Source organism: Gracilinanus agilis, chromosome 2, assembly GCF_016433145.1.
Source record: "Gracilinanus agilis isolate LMUSP501 chromosome 2, AgileGrace, whole genome shotgun sequence".
Lineage (NCBI taxonomy): Eukaryota > Metazoa > Chordata > Mammalia > Didelphimorphia > Didelphidae > Gracilinanus > Gracilinanus agilis.
This window is the reverse complement of record NC_058131.1, coordinates 320,101,018-320,122,199: the sequence shown is the minus strand read 5'-3', so window position 1 is coordinate 320,122,199 and position 21,182 is coordinate 320,101,018. Positions and strand designations below refer to the sequence as shown.

The 21,182-nt window shown below is 38.1% G+C and overlaps 1 protein-coding gene across 1 annotated transcript in view; it reads right to left on the bottom strand.

Moving 5' to 3' along the window:
• Window positions 1-21,182, bottom strand: part of DENND1A (DENN domain containing 1A) — a 667,138-nt gene that overhangs the window by 82,327 nt on the left and 563,629 nt on the right. The window contains exons 17-19 of the mRNA XM_044664250.1: window positions 19,192-19,263; window positions 17,340-17,396; window positions 6,840-6,971 (exon numbers count right to left, since the gene is read on the bottom strand). Of these exons, the coding sequence (XP_044520185.1) occupies window positions 6,840-6,971; window positions 17,340-17,396; window positions 19,192-19,263 (261 nt within the window). The remainder of the gene's footprint in view (window positions 1-6,839; window positions 6,972-17,339; window positions 17,397-19,191; window positions 19,264-21,182) is intronic.

Genomic DNA, 21,182 nt, shown 5'->3' with positions numbered 1-21,182 from the left:
GTACCATGTCACTCCCCTATTACTGATTTGTTTGGAAATCAGTGTCTCTTCTAGTGATAAAAAATATGTCTAAGGTTAAGTGAGACTTGTGTGTAATTCCTGTCATTACAAAGTTGTTTCTAGTAGGGGATAAAAATACTGATTTATGACCTTAGAAGGCCATAAATTTTTCCATTAGATGGCTAATTTACTATATTTTTTCCTCCAACTGAACAAAAATAAATATAACCTGGTGACGAAATTAGTATGTGTTTAGCACTTGATGGAATAAACTCACTGATTCACATTTTTACATAGCTTTAAAGTTTTCTTTTTATAAAATGCTTTTTTTCACAATAACTCTAACAGGAGTAGGATGAGTAATATTGGCCCCCTTCCCCATTTTATGGAGGAGGAAAGGGAAGTTAAATCACTTATTTAAGGCCACACAGGTAGGAAATGCTAGAACTGAGATATGAATGCAGGCTTCTGGGCGCCAAGTTTGTGCTTTCCTCTCCTTGCTGCAAAGAGCCTTCCACTCAAATCACTAAGATTCAGTTAATTTATAAGGCTTTCCAGACTCACTAAATAACAGAGCTGCTGATTTTACAACAAACAATATTAGAACACAGGATACTAGAGCTGAAAAAGATCTTAGAATATAGACTGAAAGCTTTGTCATACGTGAAAATGACTAGAATAAAAAAAATGTCAGAATGTTAGAGGTGTAAGGGCCCTCAAAATCTTTTGGTTCAACTTCCTCCTTTTTTACAAGTGAGGAAAGCAGTTTCCAGAGAAGAGTTATGATTTGTTCAAGGCCACAAAGTGAGTTGGGCAGGGTGGGGGACCTGGATCCACACTTATTTACTCCTAGTTCAGTGGGCTCTCCTGTATACATGAACTTTTTGGCTCCCCTAGTTTCAAATGAGAAAAAGTTAAAAAGGGACTTTCTTGGTGGATTGCTGTAATACCCACTAAATATGAGCCTGGATGATTTAGTTTTTTGTATGTAATGCCAGAGGGGTAAGTCTGTACAAAAATGATGAAACTCCTCATCTATCACAGAGTTTGCATTTGAGAAGTATTCAAATCAACTGTTATCCTAAGTCTCTGGGAACCACTGGAACCTTTGGCTTTGGCTTCAACTCCCTCCATGGGTGCTTTATTTCAATTCCGAATCTTTACACTAAATAGCTTAAAGAATGTTCATTTAGTTTAGGGGAAAAGAGAGGTACCTTTCAACACAAGCCCTTTGGAATCCATCAGGGTGGAAAGCAAGAGATTCATTTGTCCACAGATCAATCAGTTAAGAGAGAATGCAAAGCAGAAGGGCCCTGGGGCCATTTCCCATGATCCTTGATATGATGCTTTATTTCTGTTTTCTGCCTCCTAAGAGCAGGACTGGTAATAGCAAGTAAAATCCCTAAATAAGGCCTATACCCTTGATAGTATTAGTCCAGACCAGAATCTGAAACCCATGTTCAGAGTTTCCATAGTCAATCTGATTTGCTCATTCATGATGGGTGAGAAGAAGTCTGACAAAGCAAATTACTTTGCCACTGCCCTGATGTATGACCTTGATCAAGTAATTTCCCCTTCTCTGGATTTTAGTTTCCTCAGCTATTATCAGAGCTAATAGATCATTCAGCACAAACTGTGAGGGCTGGAAGGAACCTTAGAATGTCTGAACAAGAATATAAGAGCTACAAGAGCCCTCAGAATATTGAATGATCATACATAAAATATTAGAAATGAAAAGGAGATTTTGGATCGGATGATCTAGTCCCCTTAACATGTCCTGCATTTTCCCACCTGTACTACCTTTGCTTATGCAAATTTATTCCCTTTGCCCCAAATCTCTCATCCCACATCCCTGCCTGCACTCAACCCTCAAGACCCAGTTCCAAGGCTACCACCTCTCTGAAGCCTACTTAGATTCCTTCAGCTTAGAGTGATCTCTCCTGCATCTGATCATGTAATGCTCTGTACTCCTCTAATAAGCCCACATCATCTTATAATCTTTCTTTATTTGGGCCCAAGTCTTATCTCATTCCCTAGAATATAAACTCCTTGATGATGGTGCAATGTTTTATTTATCTTTGTATCTATTCTTCTCTGAGCATAGGGCACTCACTGCACATAACAAGAGCTTCATAAATGTTTCCTGAATGAATGAAATCACATCCTTTTTTTACCCTGCACACAGGAATATAATTAAAACTCTCAGGGAAACACCAGCATTTTTACAATCACGGAATCCGAAACCTTGATGTTTCTGAGCTCCGTGGCCCTGCCTGTACTACATGGGTGCTTCAGAATAATTTACCATGATACTGTGTATTTAAGAAATGGCTGAATAATGAAGACTGTCACAACTGTGAGCAGACTGGAGAGGGCCAGAAGCTAACGTGCAGTAGAGTAAGCCACAAAGAGTTAAAATGAAGGGGTTTAATGCCTTCCCTAGACCATCCCCCCTTTAGCTAATCTGTCATGTAATGAAGAAAAGCTCCCAGCACAGGACAGCTAGCTGCCGGCTCACTTACAGCAAACTGATTAAGAATGTTCAACCGACGGCAGACTGTAGACCTTCCCTGGTGAAAATAAATAGACTGTATGCAAATGTGTTTGTCACTTTGACAGCATGTCTCAATTAAGGCATCTCGTTGCTGTGGGTAGGCTCGGGCGCTGCAGCTGTACAGGGGAGCCCACTGCATTACTGATACTCGGGGCTTGACCCTCATCCACATGCATGCATTTTAAAAATTTCTGCCTTCCCCCAGTACACTTGCATAATGCTGGCAGACACGTGAAGCCAGTCACAGACGGGGAAAAAAGAGACTTTTATCCTCCCTAGTTTACAGATCTGTGAAGGCACAAACAGCTCTTATTTCAATAGTTTGGGGTGGCTTTTTAATTGTTTATTCAACTCCCCCCCACATGTGTGTGTATACACATATATGTAAATACACACATAGGCAGAAGCACACACAGGCTCATGCAATCTACATTCATGTATATAGAAAAACATACATTTATTCTGTATTTATTAAAAAAGGACATTAAAATAGCCCTTCCTTCCTTCTCACAGAAACAGGAAAAAGATTTCTTTATATTAAAAGCAAGGGCCATTTTAAAATGGGCTATTTAACACTAGGGAATTTCTCAATCTCTGTCACATTTTCAAAAATACATCTGCCCAGGAGGAGTGTGTGTGTGCAGAAAGAGGGACAAAGGCTACTGGGGAGAGACCCCTCCCCCACACCACCCTCTTCTCTGCCTGGGGCTGCCATCCTGGATACACTATGTGGCCAAAGCTTTCATTGTTAGCAATGGTAGTGACAAGTCACTCAGGTTTGTTCCAACTTTGAGTTGATTGTGTGTGTGTGTGTGTGTGTGTGTGTGTGTGATCTCTCAGATGGGAGGGTATGGGCAAGTAGATACAGTGTCTTTTTAAAGTGATCTCAAACCAAATCTTTTTTTTTTTTTTTGGATACATGTATATCCCTTTTTAAAGTTTAAAAGTGGAAAAATAACAGAAACAAAAAAAATCTAAAAATAAAGCATGCGACTATTTTAAACAAAGCATCAGATGGGCAAGAAAAATCTATCTGCAAAATTGTCATTTGAACTAATAACCTATGGCAAATAAAAGATTTTTCATTGAAACATTTTTGTATTTAAAAGGTGAAATAAACTGAAGTGATAATACCTTAAAGGCCACTTCATTAAATGAAATAATCTAATGAAACTGCCTTCAAAATGACTTCTGTGTGGTATTATAAAAGTAATTTCTATGATAGAGAGAGCATTGGATTTGGAATCAGACCATATAAATAAAATTCTAGCTCTAACAAAGTCTGTGTAATTTGGGGGAAGTCAGTTAATTTGAGTCTCAAGTTTTCTCATCTGTAAAATGGTGTTGGCCTGGATGATCTTTAAGATTCCTTCTAGTACCAGCAGCAATGACACAGGACAGTTCTGAGGGATTTATGGTAAAGAACGCTACCCACATTCAGAGGAAGGACTGCAGGAGAGGAAACATATAAGAAAAACAACTGCTTGAACGCATGGGTTGGGGTGGACATGATTGGGGATGTAGACTTGAAACCACCACACCAATGTAACTAACAACAATTTGGAAATAAGTTTTGATCAACGACACATGATAAAACCAGTGGAAATGTGCGTTGGCTATGGGGGAGGGGGTGGGGGGGAAGGGGAAAGTAGGAGCATGAATCATGTAATTATGTTAAAAACGAATATTAATAAATGTTTAAAAAAAGATTCCTTCTAGCTTTTGATCTTATGATTAATTTATGATTATGATTTAGTAAGTTAGACTTTAAGGGTATTTCAGTTTTATTTTTTCATTAAGGGAACCTCCTCCCCCAATTATCTTGTAAATATATTATTTAACTTAGCTTTGGTAATTGGCCCCCTCAAAGTAGGACATTCAGTTTATGTATGGAGCTAAAGTATATAGCTGGAACTAAAATGGACAATTTTGACTACTTAAAATTTTAAAGTTTTTTCACAAAATAAGTGCAGTTAAAATTAGGATGAAAATAGATCACTTGGAAAAAATTCTGCAGCATATTTTCCTGGATAAAGATCTGTTATGAAGGATATATAGAGAAGAGATATAGATATTTAAGAACTAGAGCCATTCCATAATAGATAAATGTTCAGAGGAGACGAATAGGGAGTTCAAAAGAAGAAAGGCAACAGCTATATGAAAAAATGCTTCAAATCACTAATAAGAAGAGAAATGCAAATTAAAACAACTCTGAGTTTCACATCAACTCCACCAAACTGGCAAAGGCTACAAAATAAACCAATAAAAAGAACAATTACTGGAGGGACTGTGAGAAGAAAGTCACACTAACCAGTCATTTCATTCTGACAATGTGGAACTAGACCCAAAAAGTCACCCCTTTGACCTAGCAATACCACTACTAGGTATATAGCCTGAAGAGAGGATAAGAAAAGAGAGAAAAGACCAATAAGTACAAGAATATTTGTAGCACCACTTTATGTTATAGCAAAGAACTATAAATAAAAAAGGAGGCACCCATCAACTGGGAAATGGTTAAACAAATTATGATATAGGGATATAACATTATATTATTGTGCAATAAGAAGCAGCGAAAGGGAGAGATGCAGAAATAGGTAGGAGAATCTCTAGGAACTGATATGTAGTGAAGTGAGCAGAACCAGTAGAAAAATGTATAAAAACAACTTAGAAAGACTTAAGGATTCTGATGAATGCAATAACTACTAATTATGACTCCCAAAGTGTAATGCTGATTTGCCTCATGCATTTCACCTCTTGATAGAGAGGTGATAAAACTGAGGCAGAAAGTAAGTCACATTTTCAGACATAGTCAGAGTATGCATTTTTTATTCTTGATTATACTTATTTGTTATTTTGGGGAGAGAATTATGGAGCTAGTGATACAGAGAAAAAGAAAGAACATCAATGAAACAATTTTAAAAGCCTCCAAGCTGGATATAAGAGTTTCATTATTTTATAAACAATCTTCTTTTTCTGTTCTTTTTACATGCAAATGTTCATTTTGTTGATGTTTGTCAAGCTTCTAATAAGAAATAAACTTAAAAAGAAGAATGTGCATATGTGTGAAGGTGGCAGTTTATTACAATAAGGGTAATTTTTATGCAAACCTATGAAGCTCTATATAGCGGAGGGAAATAGGCTAATGCTGGGGGTTTGGTGGGAGGGGATACCTATGAATACTAAAACTGCTGGAATTCAATATAAGATTTCTGATGACCATCTATCCAGCCTCTCTCAGGTAAGAGACCAAGGTATCACAGTGAGACTTTAATTTTGGTGTGGTTGGCTATTTGTTCAACAAATTTATCATGTGTCTCCTGTGCTAGGCAATGGGTGGTGAAGGTAGGGTGTTAAGGGGAGGTATTTATATAGAGATTAGTTAATCCCAGCTCCAACTTTATTAGACAGTTCAGTCTATTAAAGAGACAAGATACCAATATTTAATACATTATGTTAGTAATGTATTAATAATATTATGACCCGGGGTTGGTTGTAGCCACATCCTGTTGGGTTTGTGTCTTACTCTATCTCCCATGCTCTTTTTCAATGGCACCCTTAGAAAACTTTGTTTTAGTAACACTTTACCTTATCACTGTAATCATTTTACATTTGCTGTGATAAGAATATCAGAGACAAAATACGTAACTGAATCAAAGGAGCTAATGAAGAGCAAACAAGATTTCTTTTTTTGCAGAAAAGCATGATCATCATGAGAAAATGACAAAGAGAAGTTAATTTTTTAGATCCTGGTTCCGTGTTTAACTTTGGAAAGATATTCAACAGACAGTTTTCCCAACACTCATAATAGACAAAAATGCTTCAGAACACCAGTGTTTGTTTACCCTGTAGAGAATGACTTCTGATATGGATTTTCTGAAAGTATATTAATAAAGAACACCAAATTGATTTTCTTAAAGCCAAGGTTTGCTGCCTTTTACTTGGGGATATAGAGAGGGGGCCTACCATGCTAAAAGGTTCTAATGAGCTGGTTCTCGCACAAGTAGTGAGAACAGGGCCTGTTAGATTTTATGAGTTCATATAAGAGTCAAAAGAGTTGAATGCAATAGTCATAATGTTTTGTTTACAAATTTTGGGAATTTTCTTTAGTAAGATTTTGGAACAGAAAAATACTTTTGAATATAGGAGGCTGAGAGCAACTTTTGTTAGATTAGACTGTCATAAAAAAAATTGTGAAAATCAAGTTGAATTGTAGACAGTTCAGCTAATGCTTCTAAATAGTCCATTTTGGAAGAATTGTGCAAGAAGAGCTCTGCTCTATACATACCTGCCCAAAGTGCACGGTGATAGGCCTCCTGTCTTCTCGGAGTTTGGAATCTTTTGTTTCAGCCAATGGGGAAGGAGCAGTCTTTGGCATAGGATCTTCTGTGGCTGGGCTACAACCATTTTCAGCAATATCCTGTGAGGCAGGAAAAGGTCAGTGATGGTATATACTGGACGACTACACACACACACACACACACACACACACACACACACACACACACACACACACGATATATATATATATATAAAAGGCTGAAAGGAAGATGGGAGGTTTCATAGTAAGTAGAAAACTCTATACTGGGAATCAGGAAACTTGGGTTTAATCAGTTCTTGCCAACACTAAAGACTGCTGGGCAAGTTATTTCCTCTATGAGCTTCAATTTCTTCATCTATAAAGTGAGTTAACCTAGATGACCTCTAATGTCCCTTTAAATTCTGAGGATCTGTGTTCTAAGATCCCATCAGTTTGAACAATCTGTATCACATGTTCAAACAGTTGATGTTTGAAGGCTCTGGGCAACCATTTACATCAATTTTATATTATGGTTATTAATGTGCTTTATATATTCTCCCTACCAAGGAACTGAGCACTGAGCTCTTCTTATAGCAAGTGCTCAATAAATATTTGGTGAATTGAACTGAATTGCTACTTTTCCTTAGGAATAAAGGCCACTGAATTGAGAACCTAAACTTTATGAACCTCTGCAGTGTCTGGTAATGATAGTAAGAGAATGACATATTATAGCTTCGCAAGGGTGACTGAAGGTTGTCTACTAAAAGATCCTGCTTTGATCAAATGACCCCTGACATGACCCCTCAAGTTTCAGTCTTGGTAAGGTACAATAATGAGACATGTAAGCCGATAGCCAATTAGAAATGGGGTTTCTGGACATAGGCTGACCTAATGTACTTAGGTCAAGTAAAACAAAGAGGTGACTGGGATCTATCTGCTCCAGAGAACAAGAAGAGACCTTTTAAAGATCCAGATGGTGACATGCAATGCTTCACAAGAAGAGAGGAGTGAGAATGTGTGTGTGTGTGTGTGAATGTATATGTGTGGTGAATGGGGAGGGTAAGCAAAAGAAGCAATGTAATTAATTAAAATGGTATAGAAAAATAATTTTTAAGTGGGTTTTGAATTAAAAAAAATTAATAGTGCAGGGCGCTGGATATGGGAGAATATATCTTTAAAAAGAGAAATATATAAGAAGATGTGGTCATAAAAAATGAATCACAGAATTGTAGAATACCCAAAATAAAAGGAGGTGAAGAGAAAAGGAAGACAATGAGTATTTATGTAGCACCTATTATGTGCCAGACACTGAACTCTCCCCCCCCCCCACCTATCAAATATCTCATTTGTTCTTCACAATAACTTTGTGATATGGGTACTATTATTATTATTATTATTTCTCAGTTGAGGAAACTGAGACAAACAGAAGTTAAGTTACTTGCTCAGAGTCATACAGCTAGTAAATGTGTAAGGATGGATTTGAACTCAGATCTTCATGATTCTGGGTCCAACACTCTATCCAATGCCAATAGCAGCCTCATTATGCCACCAGGAATTTGGGAAATGTAAGACCCTAGAACATGGAAAGACAGACCTGGAAGGGTCCTTAGAACACAGAATAGTGGCAATAAAAGGAATGGCCTTTCAGCTCTTAAATTTCATGAACTAATATCTTTTATTTAAAGGTCTCTGTTGGCTCTAATGTCCACGGGGGCCATAGCTTTCTATATTCTAAGATCTTTTCTAGTTTGATTTCATCTGTAACTTATAGTACTGGAGAGTTGTCAGGGCCTGACAGGACTTGATCGAAGGTCTTTCTGACTCCAAAGCTGGATCTTTCAATATAAGATATCTTATGCCACTGATAGTCTATATTCTAATATCTTATTCAATTCTAACATTCTATAATCCCAAGTTTTTTTCCAGTGGATATTTTATGTTTTATGTTTGAATAGTAGATATTCTTGAATATCCTCTGTTCTCTTCCAGGTCTAATTAAGTTTAATTAACAATATTTATTAAATACCTAATATGTGCCTGGAACTAGCCTGGTCTTTGGGGATATAAAGCCCAAAGCAAACAGTCTATATTTTATGTTCTCAGGTTATTTATAATTCTAAGATTCTGTCACATGTACTCTGCATGAAGTCCTATGCTAGAATATGTGGGTGACACAAAGATAATGACAGAGTCCTTACCCCCAATGGAGCTCACAATCTAGCAGAAGTGATAAGCTATGTACAAACAATAGCCATAATGCCACACTCTCTCTATTCTCTCTCCCTGGTCTCATTAGTTCTTGTGAATCCAACTATAACCTCTATGTGGACGACTCCCAGATCTTATCCTTTTTTGGAGTACCAGGCCTATATCTCCAACTGCCTACTAGACATCAACAGCAGGATGTTCAAAAGGCACTTCAAACTTAGTGAGTCAAAAACAGAACTCATTAGCTTTCCCCCTAGAACCACCCATCTTGCTAAGACTATTCCTATTGAGGATGGTACCTTGTCCTACTCATGTAGATAACCCCAGATTCTCCCTATGTTCTTCACTCTTATTCATTTTACATAAAGATTTAGTTATCATTTCTGTATCTATTTCTGTAACACCTCTTATATCTGCCACCTTCCTCCCACTCATATAAATCCAATTTTAGTTCAGTTAGTCAGTCAGTCAATCAATCCTTAAGGGATTACAAGGTTGCAGACACAGGGTTAAGCCCAAAAGGCATGAAGAAAGGCAAAAACACTGATTCTGCCCTCAAGGAGTTCATATTCTAATGGCAGAGCCATTATGTAAATAATTATGTAAATAAAAGGTTCAAAGATACACATACACACAAAGTAGATGGAAGGTAAGTTCAGAGAGAAGACATTAGCATGAGCAGGGTAGGAGGCAGAGGGAGAATCAAGAAAGACCTCCTAGAAGCAGAAGGTGTGATTTAAAGTTAAGTCTTGAAGAAAGTCAGGGAGACCAAAAAGTGGAGGTGAGGAGGGAGAATATTCCAAACATGCAGCTGGGACAGAGAATGTTATATGTGAGAAACAGCAAGTAAGATAATGTATCTGTACTGTATAGTGCATGGAGGGCAGTATAGAGTAAGAAACCTGGAGAGGTAGAAAAAGGATAGACTGTGTGTGAAAGGCTTTCAATATCAAATAGAGGACTTTCTATCTGATCCTAGAAATAATCAAGAGCCACTGCAACTTGCTTATAGGTCAAGGATTGACATTATCACATCTATACTTTAGAAAAATCACTTTTGGGAGCTGTTAGGTGGCTCAGTGGATTGAGAGCCAGGCCTAGGTCTTGCGTTCAAGACCGGCCTCCAACACTTCCCAGATGTGTGACCTTGGACAAGGCATTTAATCCCCATCGCCTAGCCATTGCTGTTCCTCTGCCTTGGAAACAATACACTGTATTGATTCTAAGACAGAAGGTAAGGGTTTAAAAAAAATCACTTTGACAAACAAATAGAGGATGGGTCATAATCAGTAGTGACTAGAGACAGGGATAGTGGTTAGGAGTCCAGGTGAGAGGTGACGAGGGCATGTACACGAGTGGTGACTATGTGGGTGGAGAGAAGGAGACAAATAGGGAGACATGTTGTGAAGGCAGAAATATCAAAGTCTGCCTAAAGAATGAATATGTGGGGTGAAAGGGAGGAGTTGAAGATGACACTCAAGCTTGGGAGACTGGGACAGTGGCTGTATCTTCAATGATAAGATAAAAAACAGCCTTTCTTGTCTGGATTATTGCCTCCCAATTGGTCTCTTCTCTCCCTTTTATAATCTATTCTCTACATAGCTGCCAAATAGTGCTAAAGCATAGATCTGACCATTTTACTTCTTTGCTCAGGATACTTATGTTACTCCTTATTCTTACAAAACTTAAAAGTACAAACTTTTCTATTTGCCATTTAATCCCTTTATTATAATCTTGTTCAGGTAAATTGTTTCTATCTTTCCAGGTTCATTTTCCATTATTTCTCGTCATTTACTCTCTATTCTGGCCAAACTGGCCTACTTATTCTTCCCTATATTAACAGTCCACCCTTAACCTCTGACTTTGCATGGGCTGTCCCCAGTACCTATAATTCTCTTCTCACCTCTTCCTTTTGGAATCCATAATTCTATTTAAAGTTCAGTTAAAGTGTGACCTCTGAGAGGTCTTCCCTAATTCCTCTCATTGCTAGTGTCCCCCAACCATCTTTAATTTATTCTATATGCATACTATATTTACTTATCGTGTACATATTATATAATTGTAGTAGAGTGTAAACTTCACGAGGGCAGGGTCTATTTCATTTTTATATAGTTGAGAATGACCATATTTGAAGCTTTGCATTACCCACATCTGAGTATGAGTTAGGGGCCACTGAAAAAATATTTTTGACTCCAGGTTTGCTCTCTATAATACAAGAGAAAGCTTCATAATCCAGAGCTGTTAGGGAAACCCCTTAGCATCTCTGACCCAGATTTCTCATGGGTGGCTTCACTCCTCTCCCTCTCTCGCCTGCATTTCAGAGAGGCTCTTTCTTTTGCTAGCCTAACACTTCTCCCACCAAGGTACTTGAAGAGAAGAAATGCAAATTAGTAAATGAATATTGATATCCCCAATTGAGAGTAATGTTGGAATTTCCTTGATTGAGTCAGAGCAAGATTTTAATGCATTTAGAGAAAAGGAACTGACAGCTGTGTGACAAGGTGTGAACATGGTTGTTCTATACTGTGCATACTTACACACACACACACACACACACACACACACACACACACACACACAGAGAGTAAACTCTCCCATAAAACCAAAGATCAGTATCTGACCTCAACTCTTGTTAGACAGAGACAAAGTCAAGGACTGAAAACAAAAATCCTTGCTAATGGCAACAGTGAATTTGCTTCTATGATGTCATAGGTATTAGGAAAATTCACAATTTTATGGTGCTTTTCAGGCAAAAAATATTAGCATAGACATGGTATATGACTATGATCTCTTATTAATTTAAAAAAACAAAACACCCCATATCATGTATTGGTTACTAGTTCAAGAGTTGCAAGGGCTAAGCAATAGGTGTTAAGTGACTTGCCCAGCATCACACAGTTAGGAAGTATCTGAGGCCAGATTTGAATCCAGGACCTTTTGTCCAGGCCTGGCTTTTAATCCACTGAGCCACTAAACTGCCCTTCTCATTAATTCTTACAATGCCATGATCAATTGTGAAGGGAGGGCACTGTTATCTAGCCCCATTTTAAAGACAGTATGACAGGCACCAAGAGAAAAAGTAACTTGCATAAAGTCTTACAGCTAGTAAGGGGCGAAATAGGACTTTAAGAGATGAGGATTTGCATATTGGCTTAGATGTGTATGGCCTGTGTGACTTTTGGAATTTCACAATTTCTCTGATCTGAAATTTTCTTACCTGTCAAAAAGGAAGATTAAGTTTTGCCTATACTCACTTCACAGAACTGTTCTAAAAGGAAGGACTTTGTAGCTACAATTATAAGTATTTTTGTAAAAATATCACTGGACTATGAGACGATTATAAGAAAATGTAAGGAAAGTTGAGATCATCTAGGCTAATCCCTACATTTTCTAGGTAAGGAAACTGAGGCCCAGAGAAGGGGACTGAGTGGTCAAATCCACCCAAGTAATAATGAGTTAATGGAGCTGAGATGTGAATCCAGGGCTTCTGATTCCAAATTCTGTACTCTTTCCTTCGGAAAATTCATATTGGTAAGAAATCTAGAAACACTGTGAACATTGGAAAGCCTTCAGTCAGAGCTCAATTCTTCTTTAACATGGGGTGCAGGAAATGGAGTCAGAGGACCCAGATTTGGATACAGTTTTTCTGCTCTTGGGCAAGTCATTCAGTCTGCTCATCTACAAAATGAGGGGGTTGGACGAGACAAGCTGACCTCTGAGATCTCTCTTAGCTCTAAATCTATGATCCCATCAATGCTCTTTCTAGCCACACGGCCAGGCAGTGGCAGAGTGGGGCCTTGAACCCTGGTCTCTGGATTCAAGATCCAAATCTCAATTGATATGCCTGACTTGCACTTTAGAAAAAGGGCTATTATATTGAAACTTTCAAAAGGGCTGTGATCTGTGCTCATTAAACTGAATTATGTCAATTTTACCAGACTGAAAAAAAAATTCCTTCTCAAGAATTACACTCCAGGCTAGAAATGATGTCTAATGTGAACCTGTTTTAATAGCCATCTGTGGGGGAGGGGCAACATTTGTGGGGACCAGCAATACATTAAAAAATGGGGCACCAGAAGGGCAGTGGCACCAGATACCTCCCAGGAGCTCTGCACAGAGGGAATATATTTGGTTTTAATCTACAAGCCCAGGTACTCAGTGCTACCTACATAAGGCTAGGCGATGATTCAGAGGTGCTGAATTCTCCCTCCTGAAAGTCAAGGAAGGTATTTCAGACATTTTTTCTTAATTCTGTGCAGTTAGCCTTCAAAGGAGGCCAAGTAACAGAAGGACTCAACCATCTTGCTACGCTGATGGAGAGAAATAAGTCACCCATCCTTATTATTAGTTTTGGGTTGAAGTACAGGAGGTGTGAAATAAAGCCACACCACAGTGTCTGTTAACAATTATTTGCTATCAGTCACAGGGATCCTCTGAAAACTTCCATTTCAGTTGCTTTGAAATACAGACAGAAATTGGGCCTCCATTCAATCTCCACTATCCTATTAAAGACGGACCTTCCACACACCATGATGACCTCTCCATAGGTCAGCCCCGCATTTCACATTTGCAATTCAAACCCAAGGCTGGAGCCCAGGAAGGGCAAACTGGGCTCTTGATTATATTGAAGAGGTCATCATTGCTATGCAGAGTGGCAGGAGGCAGATCTCCAGCTTGGTGCATCTTAAAATTATATCATTGTCTGGATTTATGTCACTGTTCAGAACTGTATCATGGTTCAGATTCATTACACAGATTGCAATGGTATTACTGTTTGGAAAGGCATCATTGTTCAGAACTATGTCACTGTTAAAATGATATTGTAGTTCACAATGGTTTAATTGTCTGAAATTGCACCATAGTTCACAATTGTAGCGTTTCTTGAATATCACTGTTAAGAATTGTTCTGAACAATAGTTTGAAACTGCTTTAGTTCTATGACGAAATCTGAACGGGGGATATTGGATTAGACATTTCCTAGGCTCCACATGGATGTGTTGCCATACAAAAGGGAAAAAGAAAGGCAAGAAAATATTTTCAGCTGCAGTGAATAAGGTCAGGCAGAGCAAAGCCTTAAATTGGCCCGGGGAAGAGAGTAGAAAAACACTGTAGAAGATCCAAATTCTGAACCGGTGGAACAATGCCTGAGTTTCAATTACAAAACAGCTCTGCTACTAAAAACTGCAAAATATCAAGTCTGCAAAAATCTGTAAAACCAAGGGAGGGGAAGTGAAAATTGAAAAAGGTACACTAATGGATCTGTCAACAGTCCAATGGTGACAAGACACATTTCTATAAAATGTCCGATGGTTAGTGAAACAGGTTTCACCATTTATGGTGCTTGAAATGCACTGACACCATCTCCTAGAACATTATCTCCCCAAATGAATCTTGAAATAACTGGGGGGTTGGAGTAGGGGTGAGGGGCGGGTAGGGAGGTTGGAGGATAGAAAAAGTGGAATGGGGCCCTACTCAATGAACTGTCTGCCATGGGGACTTGAGCGGGGTGGATTTTTAAAAGGGTGATCAAAGCTGTTTTAAACAAGCTATTTTTCCCCTTCCTTCAACAACAACAGCATTGCAAAACTATATGAGCAACACTAGCCATTAGTAGGAATATGAAATGATACTAAGAATGGATCTTGTACATTTAGAAATAGCTGGAAGATCTCTTATTTCTCTTTTTTAATAGAATAGCCAATTGGAATTTCTTTAGCCTTTTTCTACTTGTGGCATTTATTTTGCCCAAGAAAATTATTTTAGGGAGAGCAACAGATCTTTAATGATTTTAGGCAATAGTTTAATGCCAGTGACAGCCCAAGAGGGAAAAATTTCTGGAAGTAAGAAATTTAGCTTCATTTTATACCTGTGATCAAATTTAACTGCCAGTGACCTAAATGGGATGGGGCACACAGGCTGATTGAAAATAATAGGCAAATGGTGCATTCCATTTCTTTCTCCCCCTCCCATCTCCCCTTTTCTAACAGAAGCTATGATGATAGGCTATGCTTATGGGTCTCTGCATTTTTATCCCTCACTTCTGGATTTCAAGACTATAAATCTGGCTGTTAAAAATTCATTTTCAACTGAAGCAAGGACCATAAGCTTTCAGTCAGAGAAATCTGACCTTCCAATTAAAAGAAAGGAATCAATTTATTTGATTGTTCCAAGATAATTAGAGGCCTTTTTGACTTAAAACCTTAAACTGGTTTCTATCTTTAAAACAATAGATCCTAAATAAAATTGAAGCCTGATGTGGGGATTGATTGAATGAAACCCATTCCATCTATGTGCTATGAAACAGTCAAATTGCTCACATTTTTATAGTAGTTTACAATGCTGTCACACACATTTCCTCATTTGAACATTTTCTTTTATATTATATTTTCTCATTTGAACCTTATAACAATACCAGAGGGCTATGATGTATTTTTTTACAGATTAGGAAACTGAGGCTCAGAAAATGATACTAATTTTCTCAAGGTTATAGGGTAGAGCTGGAGCCCCAAAATAAAGATGGTCTTTTACCTCAAAGTCCAGTGTTTTATAACACCACCTTTGGCTTCTAATAAATAACTCACTCCAAATATCAGTTTTAAACATGAAAACTATTCATTGGTCCTACATTCAACAGCAAACTTGCTTTGGAATGGGGTCATGGTATAGTCAGATTCCTAAAGCCAACATTCTTCTTTCACTCTATCCTCAAAATCACCTGTGAGAATACATTTTCCAAACCAGTTAGGTAAGGTAAACACCATGACAGTATCAGTCCTGAGTCAATATATCTTTTTTTCATATTCTATTATCACTGGACAAATCTTTCAGGTTATGTCATTCCTCTGCTCAAAAATCTTCAGTGGCTCCCTATTGTTTACAAAATTTAAAACTCCTTTGCCAAGCATTCAAGGTCAACTACAATCTGTTGGTAAGTTGCCTTTGCACCTTATCCCATGTTCCTCTGCTCTACACAATTGACATTCTCATCACCCTGGACCTCTCTTTGTCCCTAAATACATCCTACATGGTCTTTCCTCCATTTTTGCTTAAACTATTATTCTTCATGGCTGAAATGTTTCTCCTCCTCTACTGAATTCCTGCCCATCTTTTGAATATGAACCCAAAGACCACCTCTTCCAGGAAGCTTTCCCTGATTCTTGGTCAACAATGACCATCCTCCTCAGACTTTGCAGAGTTGCTTTATACTTTTCTAAAGCCCCTACGTAGTACTGTGTGTGAAGGCTATGTTGTATCTCAGCTCTCTGCTAGACTAGGAGCTTCTTGAGTAACAATAATAACTAGCATTTATAAAGTACTTTAAGGTTTCCAGAGAGCTTTACATGTCATCTCATTTGATCCTCAGTCACTCTGTGAGGTAGATGCTATTATTATTATTCCCATTCCTATGAAGAAATTTGAGGCTCTAAGAGGTGAAATGAGTTGTACAAGATCACACAGTAAATATCTGAGGAAGTATTTGAACTCAGATCTTCCTGACTTCCAGTCTAGCACTCTACCTAAGGTGTTACCCAGCTGCCATTTATTTGTGGTGTAAAAATGTTTATGGAATTGAATTAAACTAATTTTAAGCACTCTTTACATGCATGTTGATACCATCAAGAGCCAGCACTAAAATCTAGGTGTCCTAGAAATCTATTCCTAGTATTTTATTGTCATACCGTGTTATCTGTTTATTTTCATGTAGTTCAATCATTGGGAAAGAAGATAATCCTAGTCTCTTTCCCTTCTGTCTTCCCTCTCACTCCTTCCAATAACAAACCAAAGCAAAGGTTCTCTAATTTAATCCTCCATGGTGGGGCCATTCTGAGAACAAACTGACGTAGCTACCCCAAACCCACCACGTTTGTGTCTGAATGTTACATGTGTTAATGCTTTGCCCAATGGGACATTGGGACAGGGTCCGGGTAAGGCACCTGGGCTCTAGCAAGCATAGTTACTACAGGTAAGAGAAGCCAATTTCCATAGACCCGTGCCCTTTGTTACCTAGACACAATGGAGTAGGCCAGGGACAGACTGACAGCGGGAACTCTGAACTTCCTTGCCTTTGTAGGCTTAAGCCAAAGTCTTAATGTTATTTGAAGACAGTTTTTTGTCTGTGAATATTTATAACAGTGTGAAAAATCCGGGACAGCTGGTAATGCATTTTGAAGTGTGCTAACAACACTGTATCAAACAGCTTTCTATTGATCACATAATGCTTTTTGTGGCTAAGCATTTCATACACGGGGCTTATACATTTTGAATAAGAACTTCAAGTACCTTTTGCTTCAAGCGGTTTTTCACCTCTTTTATTCCCAGTTTTGCATGATCTTTTGCCTGCATGAAAAATTAATTTAAGTTAAAAATCCCTTTCTGTTTCCAGCAGCGACTGCTTGATTTTGGTCCACCGTGAACCACCTTCTCTGATTACTAGGAACAGGGAAAAGGAAAAATGGGATGAACAGGTGAAAACATAATGGTTATAAAAACAAATACAAAGCTCAAGGGTTAAGGGGAAAAAAATCCCCTCAAGACACTGCAAAGATTTTGTTTTCTGTGGTTCGATGGCACAAAATACTGCCCTCCCAACCCAACTCTACTAATAATCTACCCTCTCCTCCCCCTCTACAAAGCTCAGCTTATTTCACTCTAATCATTTATCTGAGCTGCCCAAGGACAGCTCCCTGTAACAGGGGACCGACAGGATTCTCCAGGATTGGAATACCAGTGAAATTTCACCAGGTTAGGGCTGACAACCCCAGACTGTCTTTGGTGGCAGGTTGTAGCAGACAATTCAGCCGCTGTCATCGGACTGTTTTCCAGAAATTTATATCTGCAGAGATTCTTCAGTTTTTGCCTTCTTATCACTTTTTAGCTTGGTATGGTTAAAATTGGCAGGTGTAGCTCACATTAAAATCACCACAATTTCAGCCATTTAGTAGGTACTTAAAGGATGAATGAAATTATATGAGTATTTACTACCCAAGCAAGAGAAAGCCAACTGCCAGGGGAAATGTTTGAAGCTTTTTTTTTTTTTTTTTTTAATTTTTTTTTTTTTAAACCCTTGTACTTCGGTGTATTGTCTCATAGGTGGATGATTGGTAAGGGTGGGCAATGGGGGTCAAGTGACTTGCCCAGGGTCACACAGCTGGGAAGTGGCTGAGGCTGGGTTTGAACCTAGGACCTCCTGTCTCTAGGCCTGACTCTCACTCCACTGAGCTACCCAGCTGCCCTGTTTGAAGCTTTTAAGACATGTGAAGATCATGAATTTGGGTGAGTCTCCTATTTCCATCAGGCTAGGAATATTAGACTCTGAAACCACATATTTCCTACAGGGTTATGATAAGCTAAAATAAAGAGGAATAGAGTAGGGTAGATCGAAGTTAGCAGCCTTTAATACCCTGCAGAGGAGCTTATTTGTTGTGTAAGAATAAAAACCAAAATTAGAGGTGGAAAAAGGTCTTCTAATATCTGGCCTATACTGTGACATCCTCTCTATTCTTTTTCCCCATGGGTCCTCTGGGAGAAATTATAGGCAAATGACCCATATTCTTCTCAACATTATTAATTGATTGCATGGAAAACAGCACTGAGTCAAACAGTGTTTTCGGGGCTTATGGGTCCCAGAAAAATGACTTAAGCAGGACAGGAAGCACAATGATCTTCAGGAGACACATATTTTGGATGAAAGATCAAAGGCAATAGTAGGGTTCCATGTCCTTATGGAAGAAGTCTGGTCAAAATGTATTAATATACATTATTTTGGAAAAAATATTATTTGGGCCATGCATTATAATTCTTACATATCTAGTTTTAAAATCTAAACCAAAGGGCTTCATTTTTTTCAGTCCTCCTTTGTAACAGCATATCTTAAATCAACTATAAGTTTTCTCCCTCTCAAAAAAAACAACAACAAAAAACAAAAGAAAACCCCAAATGTCAACAGGTTACTTATGAAAGAGTAATGCTACCCATATTTCCAAATGGTCTTAATTCTTCAGGAACTAAGATATCAGCTTTGAGAAATCTCTTTTGTAATTAAGGCTCTTGTATATTTAAATATTATCATATGGAGAGCCCCCAAAAGTCATAAGAAGTTGGTTTTGATTCCAAGTCCCAAAGCAGTACTTACAAACTTATAGACAGTCTTCATAGCAGGGTTAGCCTTGGTTTTGACAGTATTCAAAATTGCTCCACTTCCTTTCTATAATGAAAAGAGTAATTAGCCATTTCTATTGCAGATATATCTAGCCAGCACCAACGCTGATCTTTTATCTTGAACCAAATTAAATCAAGCTATAAGCACATCAGATGTAAGACAAACATGCCTAAGTGGAAATTCACTTCAAGCATTACTCATGGGCTTTGTTAATAGGGACATTTGGTATTTTGAGGGAAACACTGATTTGCTTTACACTCTGGGTTAGGAGGATCTCTGAGATTAGAGTTTTGGTTTGTCACTACTCTAAAGTCAAAGAATCATAGAACTAGAAGGGACTTAAGAATACAGAATATTAGGATGTAGAGTTTAGAATGTTAAAGCTAGAGAAGCCCTTCAAGTGCAGAATATTATAGTTAGAAAGAATCTTGGAAAGCAGAATGTAAGAATATAGAACATAAAAGTTAGAGGTAGAAATAACTTCAGTTGTGAATCTCTTATGTTTAGAACACAGACTTAAAATTTCAGAACTGGAAGAGACGTAAAATACTGCTTATCATCTTTTAACAGCTAAAGTAGTAAACTGAGACCCAGTGAAGACAAGTGACTTCCCCAAAGTCATAGAGCTATTTAGTGGCAGAGCTGGGACTAGAACCCAAATCTCTAGACACCGAGTCCAGAGCTCTTTCCAATATACCCATACTTCCCTTGTTATAAACATAATTTTCTAAAGTTCCTTTGAGCCAATGTCTTGTAGCATAGATCAGTAACTCCTCAGGATATTCCTACATACCTGGAATAAGTCTAAAAGAAGTAGAAGAAAATACCCTACCTGCTAACATAGAGCTGGAGCCGACAAGTCAGTTCCAGATTAGCTGGAACTATACGGTCATGCTGAAAATACACTACCCTCAGCTGTGTACCTGACTCTCCTTGCCCTGGTTATCTGCTTTTGGGTTCTTTATATCACAGGAATGCAGCCTTTTTTACCATCTAAACGTTGAGAAAAGGGAAGAAGGGATATGTCATGAAATCTAACTGTGACCTAAGCAGAAATCCCCCAAAGCACATTGTGTGGACAGTGGTATAGGGTATGCTCACTTGGCTGTTATTTTAATCATGTACCTTATAAGTTTATGAAATAAATGGTAAAGAGCACTTGACTTGGCAACAAAAAACTTGAGATGAATTTCCTGATAATTCAGTTCTCGCCCCATTTCTCTTACAGGGCTGTTATTAGGACCAGAGGACCATACACTTCCTTAGGGGTCACTTAGTCCAACCCCTCCTCATTTAGTAGATGAGTTAAGGGGTAGAGAAAGAAAGTGACTTCCCTAGGTTACACATGGAATAAAGAACAGGTCCAGGATTAGAAATTAGATTTTCTGATTTCAAAGCTGTGCTCTACTGTGGTCTTAAAATGAGAGAGACAGGAGACCTGGAGTCTGAAGAACTGAGTTCAAGTTCCAAGTCTAATACCATTTGTACGACCCAGGGCAAATTGCTTTCCAACCTCAAATATAAAATGGGGGTAATTATCCTCATAATTTACAGAACTGCTGTGAGGATGGTGCTTTGAAGTCATAAATATATAAATGAGTTGTTTTTAACATATGAGCTGCTATTATTCATAGATAAGATATGGGAAAGGAACAATTCTACAGCAGATAAACAAATCCTAAATGAGGGCAGGGCTATTGTTTAATGTGCCTATCTATATTAGCCATTCTGAGGTTTAAGAGAAAGGTGCTTACATTGTTACAACTGCATTCCTAAAGTATTATCATGGAATATAATAAGACTGAAAACTTTCCACTCACTCATCCATTCCATCTTACTTTCCAAAATAGTTTGGCAGCCTGTTAAAATATTGTTTGAGTATTAAAATCCCCTTCATCAATCAGTCAACAAGTATTTATTGAATATCTGCTTTCAGCTTAATATTATGCTCAGATCAATCAAAG